Below are 17763 nucleotides of genomic sequence, written 5' to 3'. Positions count from 1 at the left end.
CGCCCCTAACCCTCAGCCTGTTACAGTAGCCACGCCCCTAACCCTAACACAGTAGCCATGCCCCTAACCCTAATACAGTAGCCACGCCCCTAACCCCCAGCCTGTTACAGTAGCCACGCCCCTAACCCTCAGCCTGTTACAGTAGCCACGCCCCTAAACTCTTGCTATAGGCTGAGCTGATAGTGACTGACAGATCTGAGTGGACACTCAATGTTTTAATGGCGTCTGTGAGGCTCAGTGTTTACACTTTTGGGGCGATAAACCCATGAATGCCATACTATTAGTAGTCAATGACCAATAAACTGGGTTAAGAAAATATATTTTAGTATTTACATTTTTTTTAAATCGTATTTAAAAAAACCTTTAAGTCCATCTTGTTCATCACTGACTACATCTATTCAATCTGTTTCTGGAGAAGTGCTTCTCAAGGCGCTGTAGTGTTTCATCAGGTTATGTTTCAGAAAGTGTGTGTGCAAACAGCACGCCATGTTGAGTTAACATCTGAATTGGCATAACTGCTAGAGTTATCAAAATCATGGCAATACAAAATTACATTTTCATGTTTTAAATGTAAACAGGGTTTACTGATTACTGATCATTTCTGCTTTTTTGTCCTCCACGAACTCCCCTGTCATTACTGATAGACCAGCAGGCATGTGTGTATCGGTGTGTGAGCTGGACCTGACGTGCTGCTTAAGGTGACTCGACTTCTTGTAGGCTTTGCTGCAGAATCCACACTTATACGGGCGCTCGTTCTCCACGATGTCCAGATACTGCTGTATGGCGGCCCGAGAGCTCTGGTTCTGCACCAGTCCTGCGGGATACACGACACACACGACACACACACACACACACACACACACACACACACACACACACACACACACACACACACACACACACACACACACACACACACACGACACGACACGACACGACACACACACACACACACACACACACACACACACACACACACACACGACATGACACGACACGACACGACACACACACACACACACACACAACACATTAGATCAGTAAGACTTCAGGGCTGTTCAGAGTGATCTGTGTTTTAAGCGGTCTCACATCACAACAATTACTGACTCAGACTGAAGTAGAACAATGACATACAGGCAAACCAAACATGATTCAGACACCAGAAACAATCTGTTATATGTTTCCACTAGTGTGTTCAGGACACTATAGTTCATTTATGTAAGTGAGGAGAGCAAAATAAACTCTGACATATTATACCCAAACACTCTTCATACAGAGACTACCAGTGACATTTATAAACATTATTCAGACACTTTGAGCTGATCATGTTTTGCTGAAGTGTTTTTTCTTTAATTGCTAATGCTCTTTTTACACACAGACTGAACACAATGAAGCATTGCTTGGTGATTGGTTGAGCTAAACTGGTATTATATAATTGTGTAGTTAAATTTAACAGCTGACAGATATTCAACATAATTCATGTGTGAGACAGTCTAACAGAAGGACGGACAAAACCAGTCAAATATCAACTGAGTTCTGCTCATATTTTATTACCATTTTCTAAACTATAGCGAATAAACTGAGATGATGTGAGAAATGTTGAAGGTGTCTGAATAAATGTCGGTTTGACTGTGTGTGTGTGTGTGTGTGTGTGTGTGACGACGAGCTCTTCTGCAGAGCGGTGGTCTCGTACCCATGTCTGTGATGAGGATGGGCTCCTGGAGAGGGATGTCAGGCAAGGGCAGGTTGCTCCGGGACACTCGCGTCTTGTGGGGTTTTCGGGGGTACTTGTGTTTCTTGTGGTGGATGCTCTTGAAGTGAGAGGAGATGTGAGTCTTCCTGTGGCCTGATGTCCGGAAGAACTTCTCGCAGTGAGGACAGGGGAACGGCCGAACACCTGAGGAAAGGCAGATGCACATCATTTACTCCTTCACCTGTTTTCATATCCTGATCTGGCAGCGGTTGAAGAAATGTGAGCTTTGGTTTGTTGCTGTTTGTGAAGCCAGTTTCCCCCCTTTAAAGAGGACCTATTCTGCCCTTTTCTTAAAGGGGTCATATAATGGTACATGCACTTTTACAAGTTGATTGTACTGAAATGTGTGTTGGCAGTGTCTGTACACAACCATCATATAATGATAAAAATCCATCCAGTGTTTTTTTTTTAAATCTTCTTATATGTTTTCCCGTCTCAAATCAAGCCGTTCGACCATGTGACGTCACACGCCCCTCCCGCGACTGCTGATTGACAGCAGCGTTTCAACACAGACCCGCCCTCGCTCGTGAGCGAGCTGTCAATCATAGCCCGCGCGGACCGGCGCGGTCATTGTTGATACGCTGGAGCACTGTCTATGAGCAGAATGCCGTCTCAGTGATTGTGGTGTTCTTGGGTGTAATAAGGCACACAGTCATGTTGATGTTCCTAAATCCGAACCGCTGAAGACGCAGTGGCTGAGTTTGTTTTCGAAGGGAATATTCCCCACGATCAACGTCAATGCTTTCATGTTTGCGCGAATCATTTCACACACCAGACTGCTTTACAAACGAGGGTCAGTAAAGCTGGTTTTGCTAAGAAGCTGCTCCTGAAAAAAGGACCGGTACCAACTACTTGTGTTCCTGCTGCACCTCCAGAAGAAGAAGTGAGTGTAACGTTTTATTAACCTTTATATTAATCTTTATATTAATCTTTGCAAATCGATTGCTGCAGGCTTCACGATGAATGCGGCTGTTTACACTCAGGGTACATTACGGCATGTTTTCTATGTACGACGTTCTCAATATAATTCATAATCCCACATTTATGAAGAACAACGCGTTATGGTTATTGTGTTGTTATTTCAAACGGTGTCCGCACAGAACAGAGGGGCGGGGTGAGCAAAGCTCATTATCATTTAAAGACACATGCACTGAAACGGCGTGCTGAAAACAGAGCTGTTTTTGACCAGGTAAAATGAGTGTTTTCTTACAATACTAATGAGAATTTTTAATTAAAGTATATTACAAACTTTTAATTTAGACCCTAAAGAATCATATTAGCTTGTACAAAAATGGCATTATATGACCCCTTTAAACTCTTGATGTAGTTTTCAGGCTCTACTAGAACAGGTTTTCCTGCTTGAATGTTGATTATTCTCCTCATATTCTCCATTGTTGCGGCTCCTCTCTTCCCAGTCTGTCAGTAACGCTCTGTTTACTTCCTGTCTATATGAAGCCCCTCCTTCTGAAAAGCACACTGTGCTCTGATTGGTCGGCTGGAGCGGTGTGTTGTGATTGGTCGAGCGCTTCGAGCGTGTTTGGGAAATGTCTCGCCCCTTACCATAACCGGCAGTTTCAACCATAGACTGTAAAACAATATGTTCGTAGTGTGCGTGACGTCACCCATAGTGTTTCTGAAGCCCAAAGTGGGCAGAGCCGGCCGTCGCCATCTTGGCAGCGTCACTACCGGATAAACGAAAATTGGCAAAGAGGCAGATTAGCTGAGGTGACGTGGAGCTAACGCTAGGAGACAAACGGCTAGTAGTGACATCAGTGGCAATCCAGCTGTTACTCAAGTGGCCACGCCCTTAATTATGCAGAACTTTAAGGCTCAATATAATTTAAATGGTTGAGTTGTAAAATAATTCACCCCCTCACAGTTTTCATGAAGGGCAAAATTAGCGATATAGACCAAAACCACTTTTAGCACCAGACTGTAAACATGTTTATTTCTGCTGTAAAGTTGGACATTTTAACATGGACGTCTATGGGACTGAGTCTCTTCTGCAGCCGGCCTCTAGTGGCCAGTGGATGAACTGCAGTCGTTACTGCAGTAAGTCGAGTTTCTCTCCCACTTCTGCTAGTTTACTGAGATCTCTTATCCTGTGCGAATTGGTCATATTACAGACGTCCTGTGGTAAAATTACCATTGTGAAGCTAATCCCGTCCGAATAGTGTGTGTGTCAGTCAGAGTGTGTGTCAGTCAGTGTGTGTCAGTCAGAGTGTGTGTCAGTCAGTGTGTGTCAGTCAGAGTGTGTACACCTGCTGATGGACCTTCATGTGTGTGTCAGTCAGTGTGTGTCAGTCAGAGTGTGTACACCTGCTGATGGACCTTCATGTGTGTGTCAGTCAGTGTGTGTGTGTTCTCACCGGTGTGCAGGCGCTGATGGACCTTCATGTGTGTGTCAGTCAGAGTGTGTGTGTTCTCACCGGTGTGCAGGCGCTGATGGACCTTCATGTGTGTGTCAGTCAGAGTGTGTGTGTTCTCACCGGTGTGCAGGCGCTGATGGACCTTCATGTGTGTGTCAGTCAGAGTGTGTGTGTTCTCACCGGTGTGCAGGCGCTGATGGACCTTCATGTGTGTGTCAGTCAGAGTGTGTGTGTTCTAACCGGTGTGCAGGCGCTGATGGACCTTCATGTGTGTGTCAGTCAGAGTGTGTGTGTTCTCACCGGTGTGCAGGCGCTGATGGACCTTCATGTGTGTGTCAGTCAGAGTGTGTGTGTTCTAACCGGTGTGCAGGCGCTGATGGACCTTCATGTGTGTGTCAGTCAGAGTGTGTGTGTTCTAACCGGTGTGCAGGCGCTGATGGACCTTCATGTGTGTGTCAGTCAGAGTGTGTGTGTTCTCACCGGTGTGCAGGCGCTGATGGACCTTCATGTGTGTGTCAGTCAGTGTGTGTGTGTTCTCACCGGTGTGCAGGCGCTGATGGACCTTCATGTGTGTGTCAGTCAGAGTGTGTGTGTTCTCACCGGTGTGCAGGCGCTGATGGACCTTCATGTGTGTGTCAGTCAGAGTGTGTGTGTTCTCACCGGTGTGCAGGCGCTGATGGACCTTCATGTGTGTGTCAGTCAGAGTGTGTGTGTTCTCACCGGTGTGCAGGCGCTGATGGACCTTCATGTGTGTGTCAGTCAGAGTGTGTGTGTTCTCACCGGTGTGCAGGCGCTGATGGACCTTCATGTGTGTGTCAGTCAGAGTGTGTGTGTTCTAACCGGTGTGCAGGCGCTGATGGACCTTCATGTGTGTGTCAGTCAGAGTGTGTGTGTTCTCACCGGTGTGCAGGCGCTGATGGACCTTCATGCTCCCCGACGTGGAGAAGCACTTCATGCAGTACGGGCACTCGAAGGCCTTGACCCCGCTGTGGATCTTCATGTGAGCGGTCAGCGTGCTCTTGACGGCGAAGGCACGGAAGCACTGCTTGCACTTGTAGGGCTTCTCGTGTGTGTGGATGCGTATGTGGCGCACCAGATCGCTGGGCTTCTTGAACTCTTTAGAGCAGTACGGACATCCATGCCACCGAACCCCGTTCTCCTGCCGGATGGTGCCTGAGAACAAGACCACGCTTACTGATCATCACATGACTTCAGGAACTGATCATCACATGACTCCAGAAACTGATCATCACATGACTTCAGGAACTGATCATCACATGACTTCAGAAACTGATCATCACATGACTTCAGGAACTGATCATCACATGACTTCAGAAACTGATCATCACATGACTTCATCACATGACAAGCATACCGAGCATCTGCGGAGGCTTTTTGATGATGCTTCTCTTCTCCTTCTTGAGGACGGTGTCAGTCATGAGTATTCTGGAGGGCGCGGGTCCATCTCCAGCTGAGGTCGGGGCGAGCGTGTCCATCTGGAGCTTCTCTGATCCGCTGGGAGCGTCCGGATGAACTGGGATCTCAGTCAGTCCACTGTTCTCCAGAGCTTGCTGGGAAAACACCACAAAGCCTCATCAACTGCATTTCTAAATCACTTTATAATATTTCCTGAGGAACGACTTTAGCACTTGTTTAAAGGGATAGTTCACCCAAAAATGAAAATTCTGTCATCGTTTACTCACCCTCAAGTTGTTCCAAACCTGTATGAGTTTCTTTGTTCTGCTGAACACAAAGGAAGATATTTGGAAGAATGTTTGTAATCAACAGATCTCGGTCCCCATTGACTTCCATAGTGGGAAAAATATATACTATGGTAGTCAATGGGGACCGAGATCTGTTTGGTTACAAACATTCTTCCAAATATCTTCCTTTGTGTTCAGCAGAACAAAGAAACTCATACAGGTTTGGAACAACTTGAGGGTGAGTAAACGATGACAGAATTTTCATTTTTGGGTGAACTATCCCTTTAAGACACCCTTCTTTCATACGAACACAATCGGAGTTATTTAAAAAAATGTCCTGGCTCTTCCAAGCTTTATAATGGCAGTGAATGGCCGTTTCTGTTTTGAAGTCCATAAAAGTGCATCTATCCATTTATGATGGACAGATGCACTTTTATGATGGATGCACTTTTATGATGGACAGATGCACTTTTATGATGGATGCACTTTTATGATGGACAGATGCACTTTTATGATGGATGCACTTTTATGATGGACAGATGCACTTTTAAGGCCTTAAAACAGAAACAGCCATTGAATGCCATTATAAAGCTTGGAAGAGCCAGGACATTTTTTACTCCGATTGTATTCGTCTGAAAGAAGAATGTCATATACACCTAGGATGACTTGAGGGAGAGTAAATCATTTTTGGGTGAATGATCCCTTTAAGGGGGCGTGTCTCCTTTAAGACTTCGATGTGAACGCCCACTGCTATGATTGGGTGACATCTCTCTCTCTCACTGGGACAGGTGTTGTACCTGTAGGATGTCCTGGTTGATGGGCGTGCCGATGGCCTGTCCAGGGGGAGGAGCCTGAGCGCTGTCTGAGGTCACATGGTCCGAGAGCTCCAGCAGTTGCTGGATGACATCAGTCACGCCCTCTGACCCCTCGGGACCCTCGGGACCCTGATCAACCCTGGCATTCCCCTTCTGGACAACAGAGGAACACAGGTGAGCTGCTGGTGTACATGAGATCAACACGCTTTTCACACTACAGTTAAACCTGGGTTAGGAAGGGATATAATACAATTTCAAGTAAGGTGAGAAAGAACAGAATGGAAAATATTCCATTAAAGAGGATCTACTATGCCTTGATGATGTGTTTGGTCTCTACTAGAACAGGTTTTCCTGCTTGAATGTTGATTATTCTCCTCATATTCTCCATTGTTGCGGCTCCTCTCTTCCCAGTCTGTCAGTAACGCTCTGTTTACTTCCTGTCTCTATGAAGCCCCTCCTTCTGAAAAGCACACTGTGCTCTGATTGGTCGGCTGGAGCAGTGTGTTGTGATTGGTCGAGCGCTTCGAGTGTGTTTGTGAAATGTCCCGCCCCTTACCATAACCGCCAGTTTAACACACTACTAACTCAACCAGGCCCCGCCCCTTTATTCTGCGTATGAATTATTATAATGAGGAATATTGTGAGGAATATTGAAGAAACTCAAGACTACACTGGAGGCGTTTCAGGAGTTCAGAAACACTGACACTGATATAGAGAAGAAGTGGAGCTTCCTCATGATCACACAGCAACATTACACACTGAAGACCGATGCTGTATTCAGTGAATCCTCTTTAGGGAGGAGATGATCTCAGACTGATCTCACCTGTGCTGCTGGCTCCTCTACCTCCATTACTGAGATGTGCATTTTGCTGATGTGAGCGTTGAGGCTGCCAAGCTTCTTATAGACGCAGCTACAGTCCAAACAGCGGAAGAGTTGAGCACCGGACGTCTGAAACACAGATCTCATCAGCAACAGTCCCACTCCAGCCAAGTGTAAACCAGTTAGTATTATGATGTTGGCAAATATAAAACGAACCAACATTGTGATTATTGCAGTGATTTTATTTGGCCATTAACTTTCCTAAAAACATTGCCATCAGACTCTTTTCACATCGAACGAGAAGTATAAGTGTGAGACGATATATGATAGAGATGATATAAATAGGTAAATGTAACTCATTTTGACCTGGGGGGAAATGTAAATTTAAATATATATTTTTTAAATGTAGTATTCATCAAAGGGGTCCAAGACCCCAGGACTTTTATCGCACTTTAACCACAAATACACAAACTTTTTTTTTTTTTTTTTTATGGACTCGAGGAGTTTTGTGGTAACAGTGACAGATCCCTCCATCACGGGTCAATCTGACTCCCTTAGGAATGCATGGAATGCGAGGAATGCTTCAGTACACATAGAAAAACATAAAAATGCTCAAAATTCTAACTAAAAATGCTAAAACTTTACCAAAATATTATTTTATAATGTTTACATGTGTATCTGAATGCATACTGAAGAGAAACTGACTTTAGGACCCAGAGGAACAGCTCATTTGCTCTATATAGGGCTATAAGGCCATCTAGAGTCATGAAATATCATCTTATATTACTTTATTTCCACACGAGGTCGGGAGACACCCGAAGTAAGATATTTAGAGCTGCATTAAAAGGGTGAATGAAATTGTGAGGTTGAAAGAATGTGAGGAACGTGCTTAAATTTTTAAAACGTGCTACTAATTTAAAGGTAAATAAAATAATAAAAAGAATAAAAACTAGCATAGAAAAAATATTATCAAAATGAAATGAAATAAGCTTTCTGGACAAAAAAAACGTAAGTATAATTTTAGGGCCACACACACAAGCTGATGGAATGCAGGAATGCTGGGTAATGCAGAAGTGTTACCTGAGAGTGGACTCTCTGCACGTGTGAGTGCAGGTTCCCCTTCTGGGAGAAGGATGCGGGACACAACACACACAGGTGAGGCTTCTCTCCGGTGTGCCGACCCATGTGTGTCTGCAGGACCACCTTCTGGTTAAACGCCTTCCCACAGTGAGAACACTTATACGGCCTCTCACCTGCAGCACAGGAACACACACATGCTCAGACACACACACACACACACACACAGCAGAATACACACACACACACACACAGCAGAATACAGACACACACACGCTCAGACACACACACACACACACACACACACACACACCTGTGTGGATGCGTATGTGCCGCACGAGCTGGCTGGGCTTCACACACACACACACACACACACACACACACACACACACCTGTGTGGATGCGTATGTGCCGCACGAGCTGGCTGGGCTTCACACACACACACACACACACACACACACACACACACACACACACACACACCTGTGTGGATGCGTATGTGCCGCACGAGCTGGCTGGGCTTCACACACACACACACACACCTGTGTGGATGCGTATGTGCCGCACGAGCTGGCTGGGCTTCACACACACACACACACACACACACACACACACACACACACACACACACACACACACACACACCTGTGTGGATGCGTATGTGCCGCACGAGCTGGCTGGGCTTCACACACACACACACACACACACACACACACACACACACACACACACCTGTGTGGATGCGTATGTGCCGCACGAGCTGGCTGGGCTTCGCACACACACACACACACACACACACACACACACACACACACACACACACACACACACCTGTGTGGATGCGTATGTGCCGCACGAGCTGGCTGGGCTTCACACACACACACACACACACACACACACACACACACACACACACACCTGTGTGGATGCGTATGTGCCGCACGAGCTGGCTGGGCTTCACACACACACACACACACACACACACACCTGTGTGGATGCGTATGTGCCGCACGAGCTGGCTGGGCTTCACACACACACACACACACACACACACACACACACACACACACACACACACACACACACACCTGTGTGGATGCGTATGTGCCGCACGAGCTGGCTGGGCTTCACACACACACACACACACACACACACACACACACACACACACACACACACACCTGTGTGGATGCGTATGTGCCGCACGAGCTGGCTGGGCTTCACACACACACACACACACACACACACACACACACACACACACACACACACACACACACACACACCTGTGTGGATGCGTATGTGCCGCACGAGCTGGCTGGGCTTCACACACACACACACACACACACACCTGTGTGGATGCGTATGTGCCGCACGAGCTGGCTGGGCTTCACACACACACACACACACACACACACACACACACACACACACACACACACACCTGTGTGGATGCGTATGTGCCGCACGAGCTGGCTGGGCTTCGCACACACACACACACACACACACACACACACACACACCTGTGTGGATGCGTATGTGCCGCACGAGCTGGCTGGGCTTCGCACACACACACACACACACACACACACACACACACACCTGTGTGGATGCGTATGTGCCGCACGAGCTGGCTGGGCTTCTTGAAGGTCTTCCCGCAGTGGTGGCAGATGTTCTTGAATCCTCTCCGGTCGATGTTCTTGTAGTTCCTCGAGCTCGTTAGGATCGGCCTGAAGATAATGGAGGATCAGACAGTGAGCAACAGAGCTGAGGCACACACAGGACAGCGGACTTCATCCACACATGCAGAAGTGATGTGGACATGACCTGGGCTGAGTTTAGGGCACATACTGTTCTCCTCCTAGCAGATGTTGTGATTGGTGTGTGTGATTCTCAGTTGTTTCGTATAGGATGCACAGATTTTACGTGTAACCATTTACAAAGTCAGCAAGTGTGTGATGTCGAGTGTTTTCTGTCTCTCTGTAAGCGCACTGCACTCGCAACCAGATCAATCAAAAACCACAGCCAATCAGAAGAGCGTGTGGGCGGAGTCTCTCTGCAGGCGCACTGCACTCTTAATCAAATCAATCAAAACTCACAGCCAATCAGAAGAGCGTGTGGGCGGAGCCTCTCTGTAAGCGCACTCAAAGTCCTTTTAGGCAAGTCGTGCCACTCGGCCGCCATCTTGGCAACGCCTCCGGGCAGCTATTTCGGACTAACAAGACCAGGCTCCTATCTAAATGAATGGGCAGAGAGTCAGAACTGCACTTTAACTGGTCACCGGGACATAAAAACTGCATGTATAGAAACAGCAGTAAAATATGATAAAAATCGCTGAAAAAGTTTGATGACTTTGCCCCAAAATAAGGTTTAAAATGCCTTTTTCCCCACAGGTTATACTTTACTACGCATGCGCAAGAGTTTACGACACCAACTTCATTTACGTCTCTATCCAGAATGCCGGTGTTGTGCAATAATCAATGTCAATATTGTTCTTCATTATTTAAATATAAGCAGGTTTGCACTTTATCAGTAATAACAATGTATTATATAGATAAGTTGTTTTAACTATTCATTTACATGAATCGGTTCAAAAGAGTCATTAGTTCGCGAATTGGACGTGTCATACGGTTGTGTGATTATCCCATCAGTTAGGACATGGACATCCCACAAGGTTAGTGTCAACACAGAAAACATTACATCACTGGATAGGTTTTTTCGTTTATTTAGAGAGTAATTTTATGTCAGCTGAATGTGCGGAATGCATTTCAGAGAAGATCAGGCAACGTATTTTAGCACAAATCACACCCAGCGGTAATTCAGGAAAAAAAAAATCTCAGAATGCTTCACATGAAACTTCGGTCTTCCGACCTTTTACCATAATGTTGTTTTATTTTGATTAATACGCGTGCGGGAGAGAGAGAGCAAGACAGCGCTTAATTTGGAGACGGTGAAGTCTTGTTTACACTTTTGCCTGGCTCTGAGAGAGAGAGAGAGAGAGAGAGAGAGAGCGCGCGCGCGACCGGGGCGCTCTCTCTCTCTCCGCTGTCGCAAAACCTCAACTGTGCGCATGCGCCAGTGGAACCAGACGATAGGCTTAAATGTTTCCTGGCTTGACTTTTAAAAGCAGATGATTGGCTTACCAGCGGGAGGGGCGGGACATGTGCACACAACCGCCATCTTTGCCGTTACGGGTTTTCCTTATATAGTTGTATTGAGGATTGAGGAAGTGGCATGTCTCATAATAAATAGTCTCTGGCGCACTGCACTCTTAATCAAATCAATCAAAACTCACAGCCAATCAGAAGAGCGTGTGGGCGGAGCCTCTCTGTAAGCGCACTGCACTCTTAATCAAATCAATCAAAACTCACAGCCAATCAGAAGAGCGTGTGGGCGGAGTCCACATTTTGCAGCTTGTTTTCAGAGTACCATTAACTTTTGTTTTCGCTCATCCCTAAAAGTTTAGTTCGTGCAAAACTGAAAACGATGTGATCATTCCCTCATGTTGTTCCAAATTAGCATGACTTCCCATCTTCCCAAATGTTCACCAGACTCATTTGAACAAATCTTTCCTTTTACACTACATGAACTGTGTCTGCATGCAAAAGTGCTGCGGGAACCTTTGTCTTTTGCACACACCTGGTCTTGGCGTGGGTCCTCAGGTGCTCCCGGAGCTGGCTGTGCGTGGGGAACTCTCGGCCGCAGGTTCTGCAGGAGTGTGTGCTGCTCCCGCTGAGCTCCTGCCGGTGCTCCTCCAGATGCACAGAGAGCTGACTCTGCAGGATAAACTCGTCTCCACACTCCGAGCACAGGAAGTTCTGGCAACACAGAGCACACGCCACTGATGATGATGATGATGAAGAGGTCAGGTAACCAAAGTTTCAGTTCCTCAAGAAGCTTCCAGTGGAATCAGCTAACCCTCATCCTTCCCTCGGGGCATTTTGACACGGACATTTTTTTTTGCGTTTAGTGTTGATCAGAGGGGTCCAAGACCCCAGGACTTTTGTCACACTTGAGCCACGAATACACTTTTTTTTTTTAAATGTATTTGAGAAGTTTTTTCAATCTGACCCCCTTAGGAATGAATGGAATGCGAGGAATGCTTCAGTACACATGTAAAAAATGCTCAAAGTTCAAATAAAAAATGCTAAAACTTTACCAAAATATTATTTTATAATGTCTACATGTGTATCTGAATGCACACTGAAGAGAAACTGGCTTTATGACCCAGAGGAACAGCTCATTTGCTCCATATAGAGCTATAAGGCCATCTAGAGTCATGAAATATCATCTTATATTACTTTATTTCCACACGAGGTCGGGGGACACCCGATGTAAGATATTTAGAGCTGCATTAAAAGGGTTATGCATGAAATTGTGAGCTATTTTGAATTTAAGTTGAAAGAATGTGAGGAATGTGCTTAATTTACTAACTTACAATTTATGTATTATTTATTGATCAAATCTAGAAATTTAAAGGTAAATCAAATTAAAAAAAAATATCCAAAAAAATTGCATAAAAATGAAAAAAAAAAGAATAATTAAGTATAATGGAAGGATTTGTTACAGAAACGAGGGAAGATGAAGCTACCGACCTCTTCTTTCTCGTGGACCATGACATGAGCCTTCAGACTGGCCACTCTGGAGAACTTCTTGTGGCACACGGGGCATTTGGCCTCGCTGGTGGCGTGAGTGGATTTATGAAGGTTGAGATTGTACTCCACATTAAAGGACACCGGGCACTGGTCACACCGATACGGCTGCGTGCAGGAGGAGTGAGGAACAGTACGTTATCAGCATGACAAACACATTCATTACACTCTTAAAAATAAAGTAGAAGAACCATTTCTGCTCCCCAAAGACCCTTCCAGTGATCAGGTCTTAAAATAAACATTTTTGTCTTTGGGTTTAAAGAACCTTTTTACACTATATAGAATATTTTGTGGAATGGAAAGATTCCGTGGATGTTAAAGGTTCTTCATGGAACCATCAATGCCAATAAAACCTTTATTATTCTGAGTCTTTCTACCAAAACAGGACTAATACATAATACAAAAATCCGTGTTTCCATCACCCTTCAAACTGCACACATTGAAAATACGGCCAATGGAAACACACCAATTTCACAAAAACTCTCATATATGGCAAAAAGGTGTTTACGCGCATGAGGAGGTTTTTCAGGCAATTCGAAAAAGGAATATTTCACAAAACTGCACTGGAAACAGTTTTTCGGCATTAACAGCCACCTGACAGAACGATCATTCTTTAAAGATGTGTGTTTGCACAGAAGATGAGGCAGAGATCTCTATTAAACTCATAAAAGACAGAAGTATTATACTTGACTCTAAACAACAAAGAAATGCCACAATTGATCAAAGATCTTGAAGCAGATCTGAGGGAGAAACAGGCAGAAACTCCTCATGCCAGCGGCTCCCAGTATAAGGGGCTTTCCCGGCCAGTAATGCCTGGATAACACGCCTATGTCTCCTCCCATTATAATAATGGCTACTTCTATAAAGCTACCAACATCCATCGCCATGATGTCTGGAATTTTAAAAGTGTGACTTATAGACCTAAAAGTCACTTTTCATGGTGAATTGAAATTTTTTCTAGTTATTATGTTGAGCTCTAAAATATTCATCAGGTAGAAATTGCTATTTGCGAATAAAAACATATTGTTTAAAACCCTGTAATCAAGGACTATAAAGGTAATGTAAATCCATTGCTATTAAAGTGTAAACCCAGAAGAACATTTGATTAACATTGGACATTTGATTGAGTTATGAACCATCTACTGATCATTCACACCATTATTAGACAGCTTGGCTTTATGAGCCTGTTCAATAAACATGTGTTGAATGATATGGTCCTGTCTCAGATCTGGTGTGAGATGATGATGATGATGATGATGGTGGTGATGATGAAGTGCGGTCTCTTGCCTTGTCGTTGACCTCATGCTCTCGCAGGTGTCTCTGAAGTTGACTCTCACTGGGATAAATCTGGGAGCAAATATTACATTTGTTCTCGGCCTGCTTCTGGCTCTCTGAGCCGGCTCCCGGACCTCCGTCTGAGAAGACAGAAGACAGCCAATGAGGACAGAAGACAGCCAATGAGGACAGAAGACAGCCAATGAGGACAGAAGAGAGAAGACAGCCAATGAGGACAGAGGACAGAAGACAGCCAATGAGTACAGAGGACAGAAGACAGCCAATGAGGACAGAGGACAGAAATTGTCAATTCTAAGCAAGTTATAAATCTGAGTTAAGTTCAAATAGTTCAGACAATTTAAATCAGATATAGTGGATCCAGCGGGAGTAAAGCATGATCTGGAAAACACTTTTAACAACTTAGTGCTGCTTAATATCAGTGAATGATGTTATTCAGGTAATAGTTTCTGTTTAGTGTCGATACAACATGGGGCCCGTTCTTCATACGTTGCTTAAAACATCCGAGATCAAATGAGACATCCAAGATGATATCATCGAGCTAATCATGATCCGGCTAATTGGGTTCTTCGAACACACCTGTTGTTTATGATTAGTATCGCTGGATTGAGTTATCTGAGATAATTGCGTGTTCATGCGCTGGTTAAAAGGGGATATGTATCGATAGTAGAAACACTGATCAGCAACGCTGCTATTGGCTGCTCAGCGTGGCCAAAGAGGGCTCATTTATTCTCCTCAGCAGAGCAAGAACTAATAGTCAAAGTTTATTCGGAATTTTAATGTTTAATCAAAACACCAGGGAACACCTCAAAGTCTGCAAAAGCCAGGAGAGAGGGCTGGCAAAAAGTAGCAGACAATGTAAATCCGTTAGAAGTGGCCATGTTAGATGTTTTTATCACTTATTAGCCTAAATATTTGTATTTTAATAATTGCATAATTACTTTGTTCATTGTAATGTCAGAGTCACCACACTAGAACATGGGAACAAATAAAAGTGAAGCACAAAAATATTCTACATAATGGTAATTTTTAGTTATATTATAAAAGCAACCAAGAAAAAGGCTGAGAAAAGAAAGAAAAGATCTTACTCTCCTACACTGTAAAATCATTTTGCTGCATTAAATTAAGGCTGTATAGTCATTTCAACTGTTAAATCTTGAGTAATGATGAATTGCTTTGACTTGTGAAAGTGAAAACTGATAAACTTATGTTTATGTAAAAATATTTTGCCATGAGTTATTGATCACATTTTCCCGAGTGTAGTTCATAATGACATTGTGTTTTCCTCTTTTGTGCACTTATACATAATACACCAACACTTGTATCTGTTCCCAAGAGAGTGGAGCTGAAATATGTGCAGTAAGTGGACATTTTCTTTCCAAAGGAAAGAAAGTATAAGACTTTGTAATGTCCATTTGTTTCCATTGCACTGGACAGTGAATAAACCCTCTCAGATAACTGTCATATGGAGGAACTAGCCTACCTGCAAGTGCATAAATAACTTTACTTCATTTATACTTGTATGCTTTATGGCTGCAATATAAGGTGCATGATTCCACATCTACAGAAAGGCCTACAGAAGAGTCTGCACAGATAGAGGACACATAGGCCTACAGGTGGGCAGTGTAGAGACAACTCTTCCTTTTATTTGTTGGATGAGGCATGTGTCTAATATCTCTTGTTGCAGGCACTTGACCACTGGCTTTTCTTTACAAAGTACAATTGAAATAAAACTCAACGAACTAAGCATATTTGTCTTTTATTAAACATTTAATGAAAAGTGTTTTTTTTTTTTTGGCAAAAAAAATGTTGTGTAATATGGCACATGCAGCAATGTCACAGGCCCTGTCAGGTGTGCAACCCTCAGACTTTTCAGACACTGAAATCTTCCCTTTAGTTAGCCAAAGTTCATTTCATTGTGTGCCCTTGTCCTGGCTAGAGCTGCATTGTAACTGGTTTGGGTCAGGGAATGGGGTCATAAAACACCTGTCTGCAGGAACATGTCATAATCACCTATGAAGAAATGCAGTTCTGTTAGGATCAGCATAAGTGTATGTAATACAGTGAGCTTGATATTTAATTGTGGAACTTTTCTTACCACTTTCAAATAATGTGCATAAATGTGAATCTCTGAAAATTATTAAGTCATGAATCCTGGCCATTTTGCTTTCACATTAGTGATATGGACGATTTTAGTCAACTGCCTTTTTTTCTTTTTTTTTTTGATATAATATTAATCTGGAATATTAAGAATCACAATAGTAACTGGGCTGCACATTTACACTGTGAACCCCCTTTCTGTTCACATAATGCCCTATTCCCCTTCATTGAGGCCTTGATGGCAGTCTATGGTCTAGCCTATAGTCTATGGTACCAATCACGTTAGTGAAGCCTGAGTGACATATACTGTAATCGGCATGGTCATGATTGCATGATCTTCATAAAAAATTGTGATAGCCAAAAAAAAAAAAACTGCTTTACAACATTGGGTCTTAAGTGGCTTGGAAATGCCACAAAAAAACCTAAAACTGTTTTTTAAACCTAAAAGCTCCAGGTAAACTCAGAATGACACGACAGACAGCACTTTCCATCAAGTTCTCCGCATCTCCAAAATAGTGTAAAGGAAAGAGCCACTTGCAAATAATATTACGGCAATGCAAACAGTTTGTGCTGTAGTTAAAGCCCGACTCCAACAAGTCGAAAATAAATGTGCGTTTCCAACAATTTAATAATGTAAACGACAATCTCACGAGTCACGAGAAAAAATATCTGGACTTCCCGTATCAGCTTCGCTTATGAAGCCGCAGTCTAATCCTGTTTACATGAAATAAGCCTCTGCTCCCGAGCAGGTTTAAGATTACGGACCTGTTGCTATGACAGCAAGTCCAGGATGAGCTTCGAAGAACCAAACAATCCAAGATCATGCCAAATCACCAACAATCAAATCCAAGTGAGTTAGCGACGTACGAAGAACGGACCCCTGGGCTCAAATCTCAACCGTACAGTGATCCTCAGTTTACAAACACCTTGCAGAATCTGCTAAATGTTCATAAAAATTGTAATAATTAATACAAAATAAAAGGCATCATGAAATGTGTTTGTTGTTTTTCACTGAATAGGCTCTGAATAAGGTCTTTCACATTACAGGTGTTTACATACAGTCCACAACACAAAATACTCGCTAAACTTATAAAACTGACCCCATTCGAAAGTTTACGTACTCGACCCTAATGATGGTGACTACAAAAATATTTTATTTTTCTGATTTGGGCGGGAGCATT

At 43.9% G+C, this 17763-nt stretch overlaps 1 protein-coding gene across 3 annotated transcripts in view; it reads right to left on the bottom strand.

Moving 5' to 3' along the window:
- znf236 (zinc finger protein 236) overlaps nt 1–17763 on the bottom strand; it is a 70986-nt gene that overhangs the window by 43013 nt on the left and 10210 nt on the right. Inside the window, exons 2-12 of one of the 3 annotated variants that reach the window (XM_084435665.1) lie at nt 14477–14604; nt 13133–13297; nt 12177–12355; nt 10140–10267; nt 8541–8713; nt 7464–7589; nt 6623–6793; nt 5498–5693; nt 5023–5295; nt 1694–1897; nt 682–814 (exon numbers count right to left, since the gene is read on the bottom strand). In XM_084435665.1, coding sequence (XP_084291791.1) covers nt 682–814; nt 1694–1897; nt 5023–5295; nt 5498–5693; nt 6623–6793; nt 7464–7589; nt 8541–8713; nt 10140–10267; nt 12177–12355; nt 13133–13297; nt 14477–14604 — 1876 coding nt within the window. Of the gene's footprint in view, nt 1–681; nt 815–1693; nt 1898–5022; nt 5296–5497; nt 5694–6622; nt 6794–7463; nt 7590–8540; nt 8714–8850; nt 8881–10139; nt 10268–12176; nt 12356–13132; nt 13298–14476; nt 14605–17763 lie in introns of those variants that run through there. The other 2 variants (XM_084435666.1, XM_084435667.1) reach the window with 2 other exon arrangements.

The sequence above is a fragment of the Rutilus rutilus genome (assembly GCF_951802725.1).
Source record: "Rutilus rutilus genome assembly, chromosome: 17".
Classification (NCBI taxonomy): Eukaryota; Metazoa; Chordata; class Actinopteri; order Cypriniformes; family Leuciscidae; genus Rutilus; species Rutilus rutilus.
The sequence above is the reverse complement of the archived record's forward strand: the minus strand, read 5'-3'. Positions and strand labels throughout refer to the sequence as shown.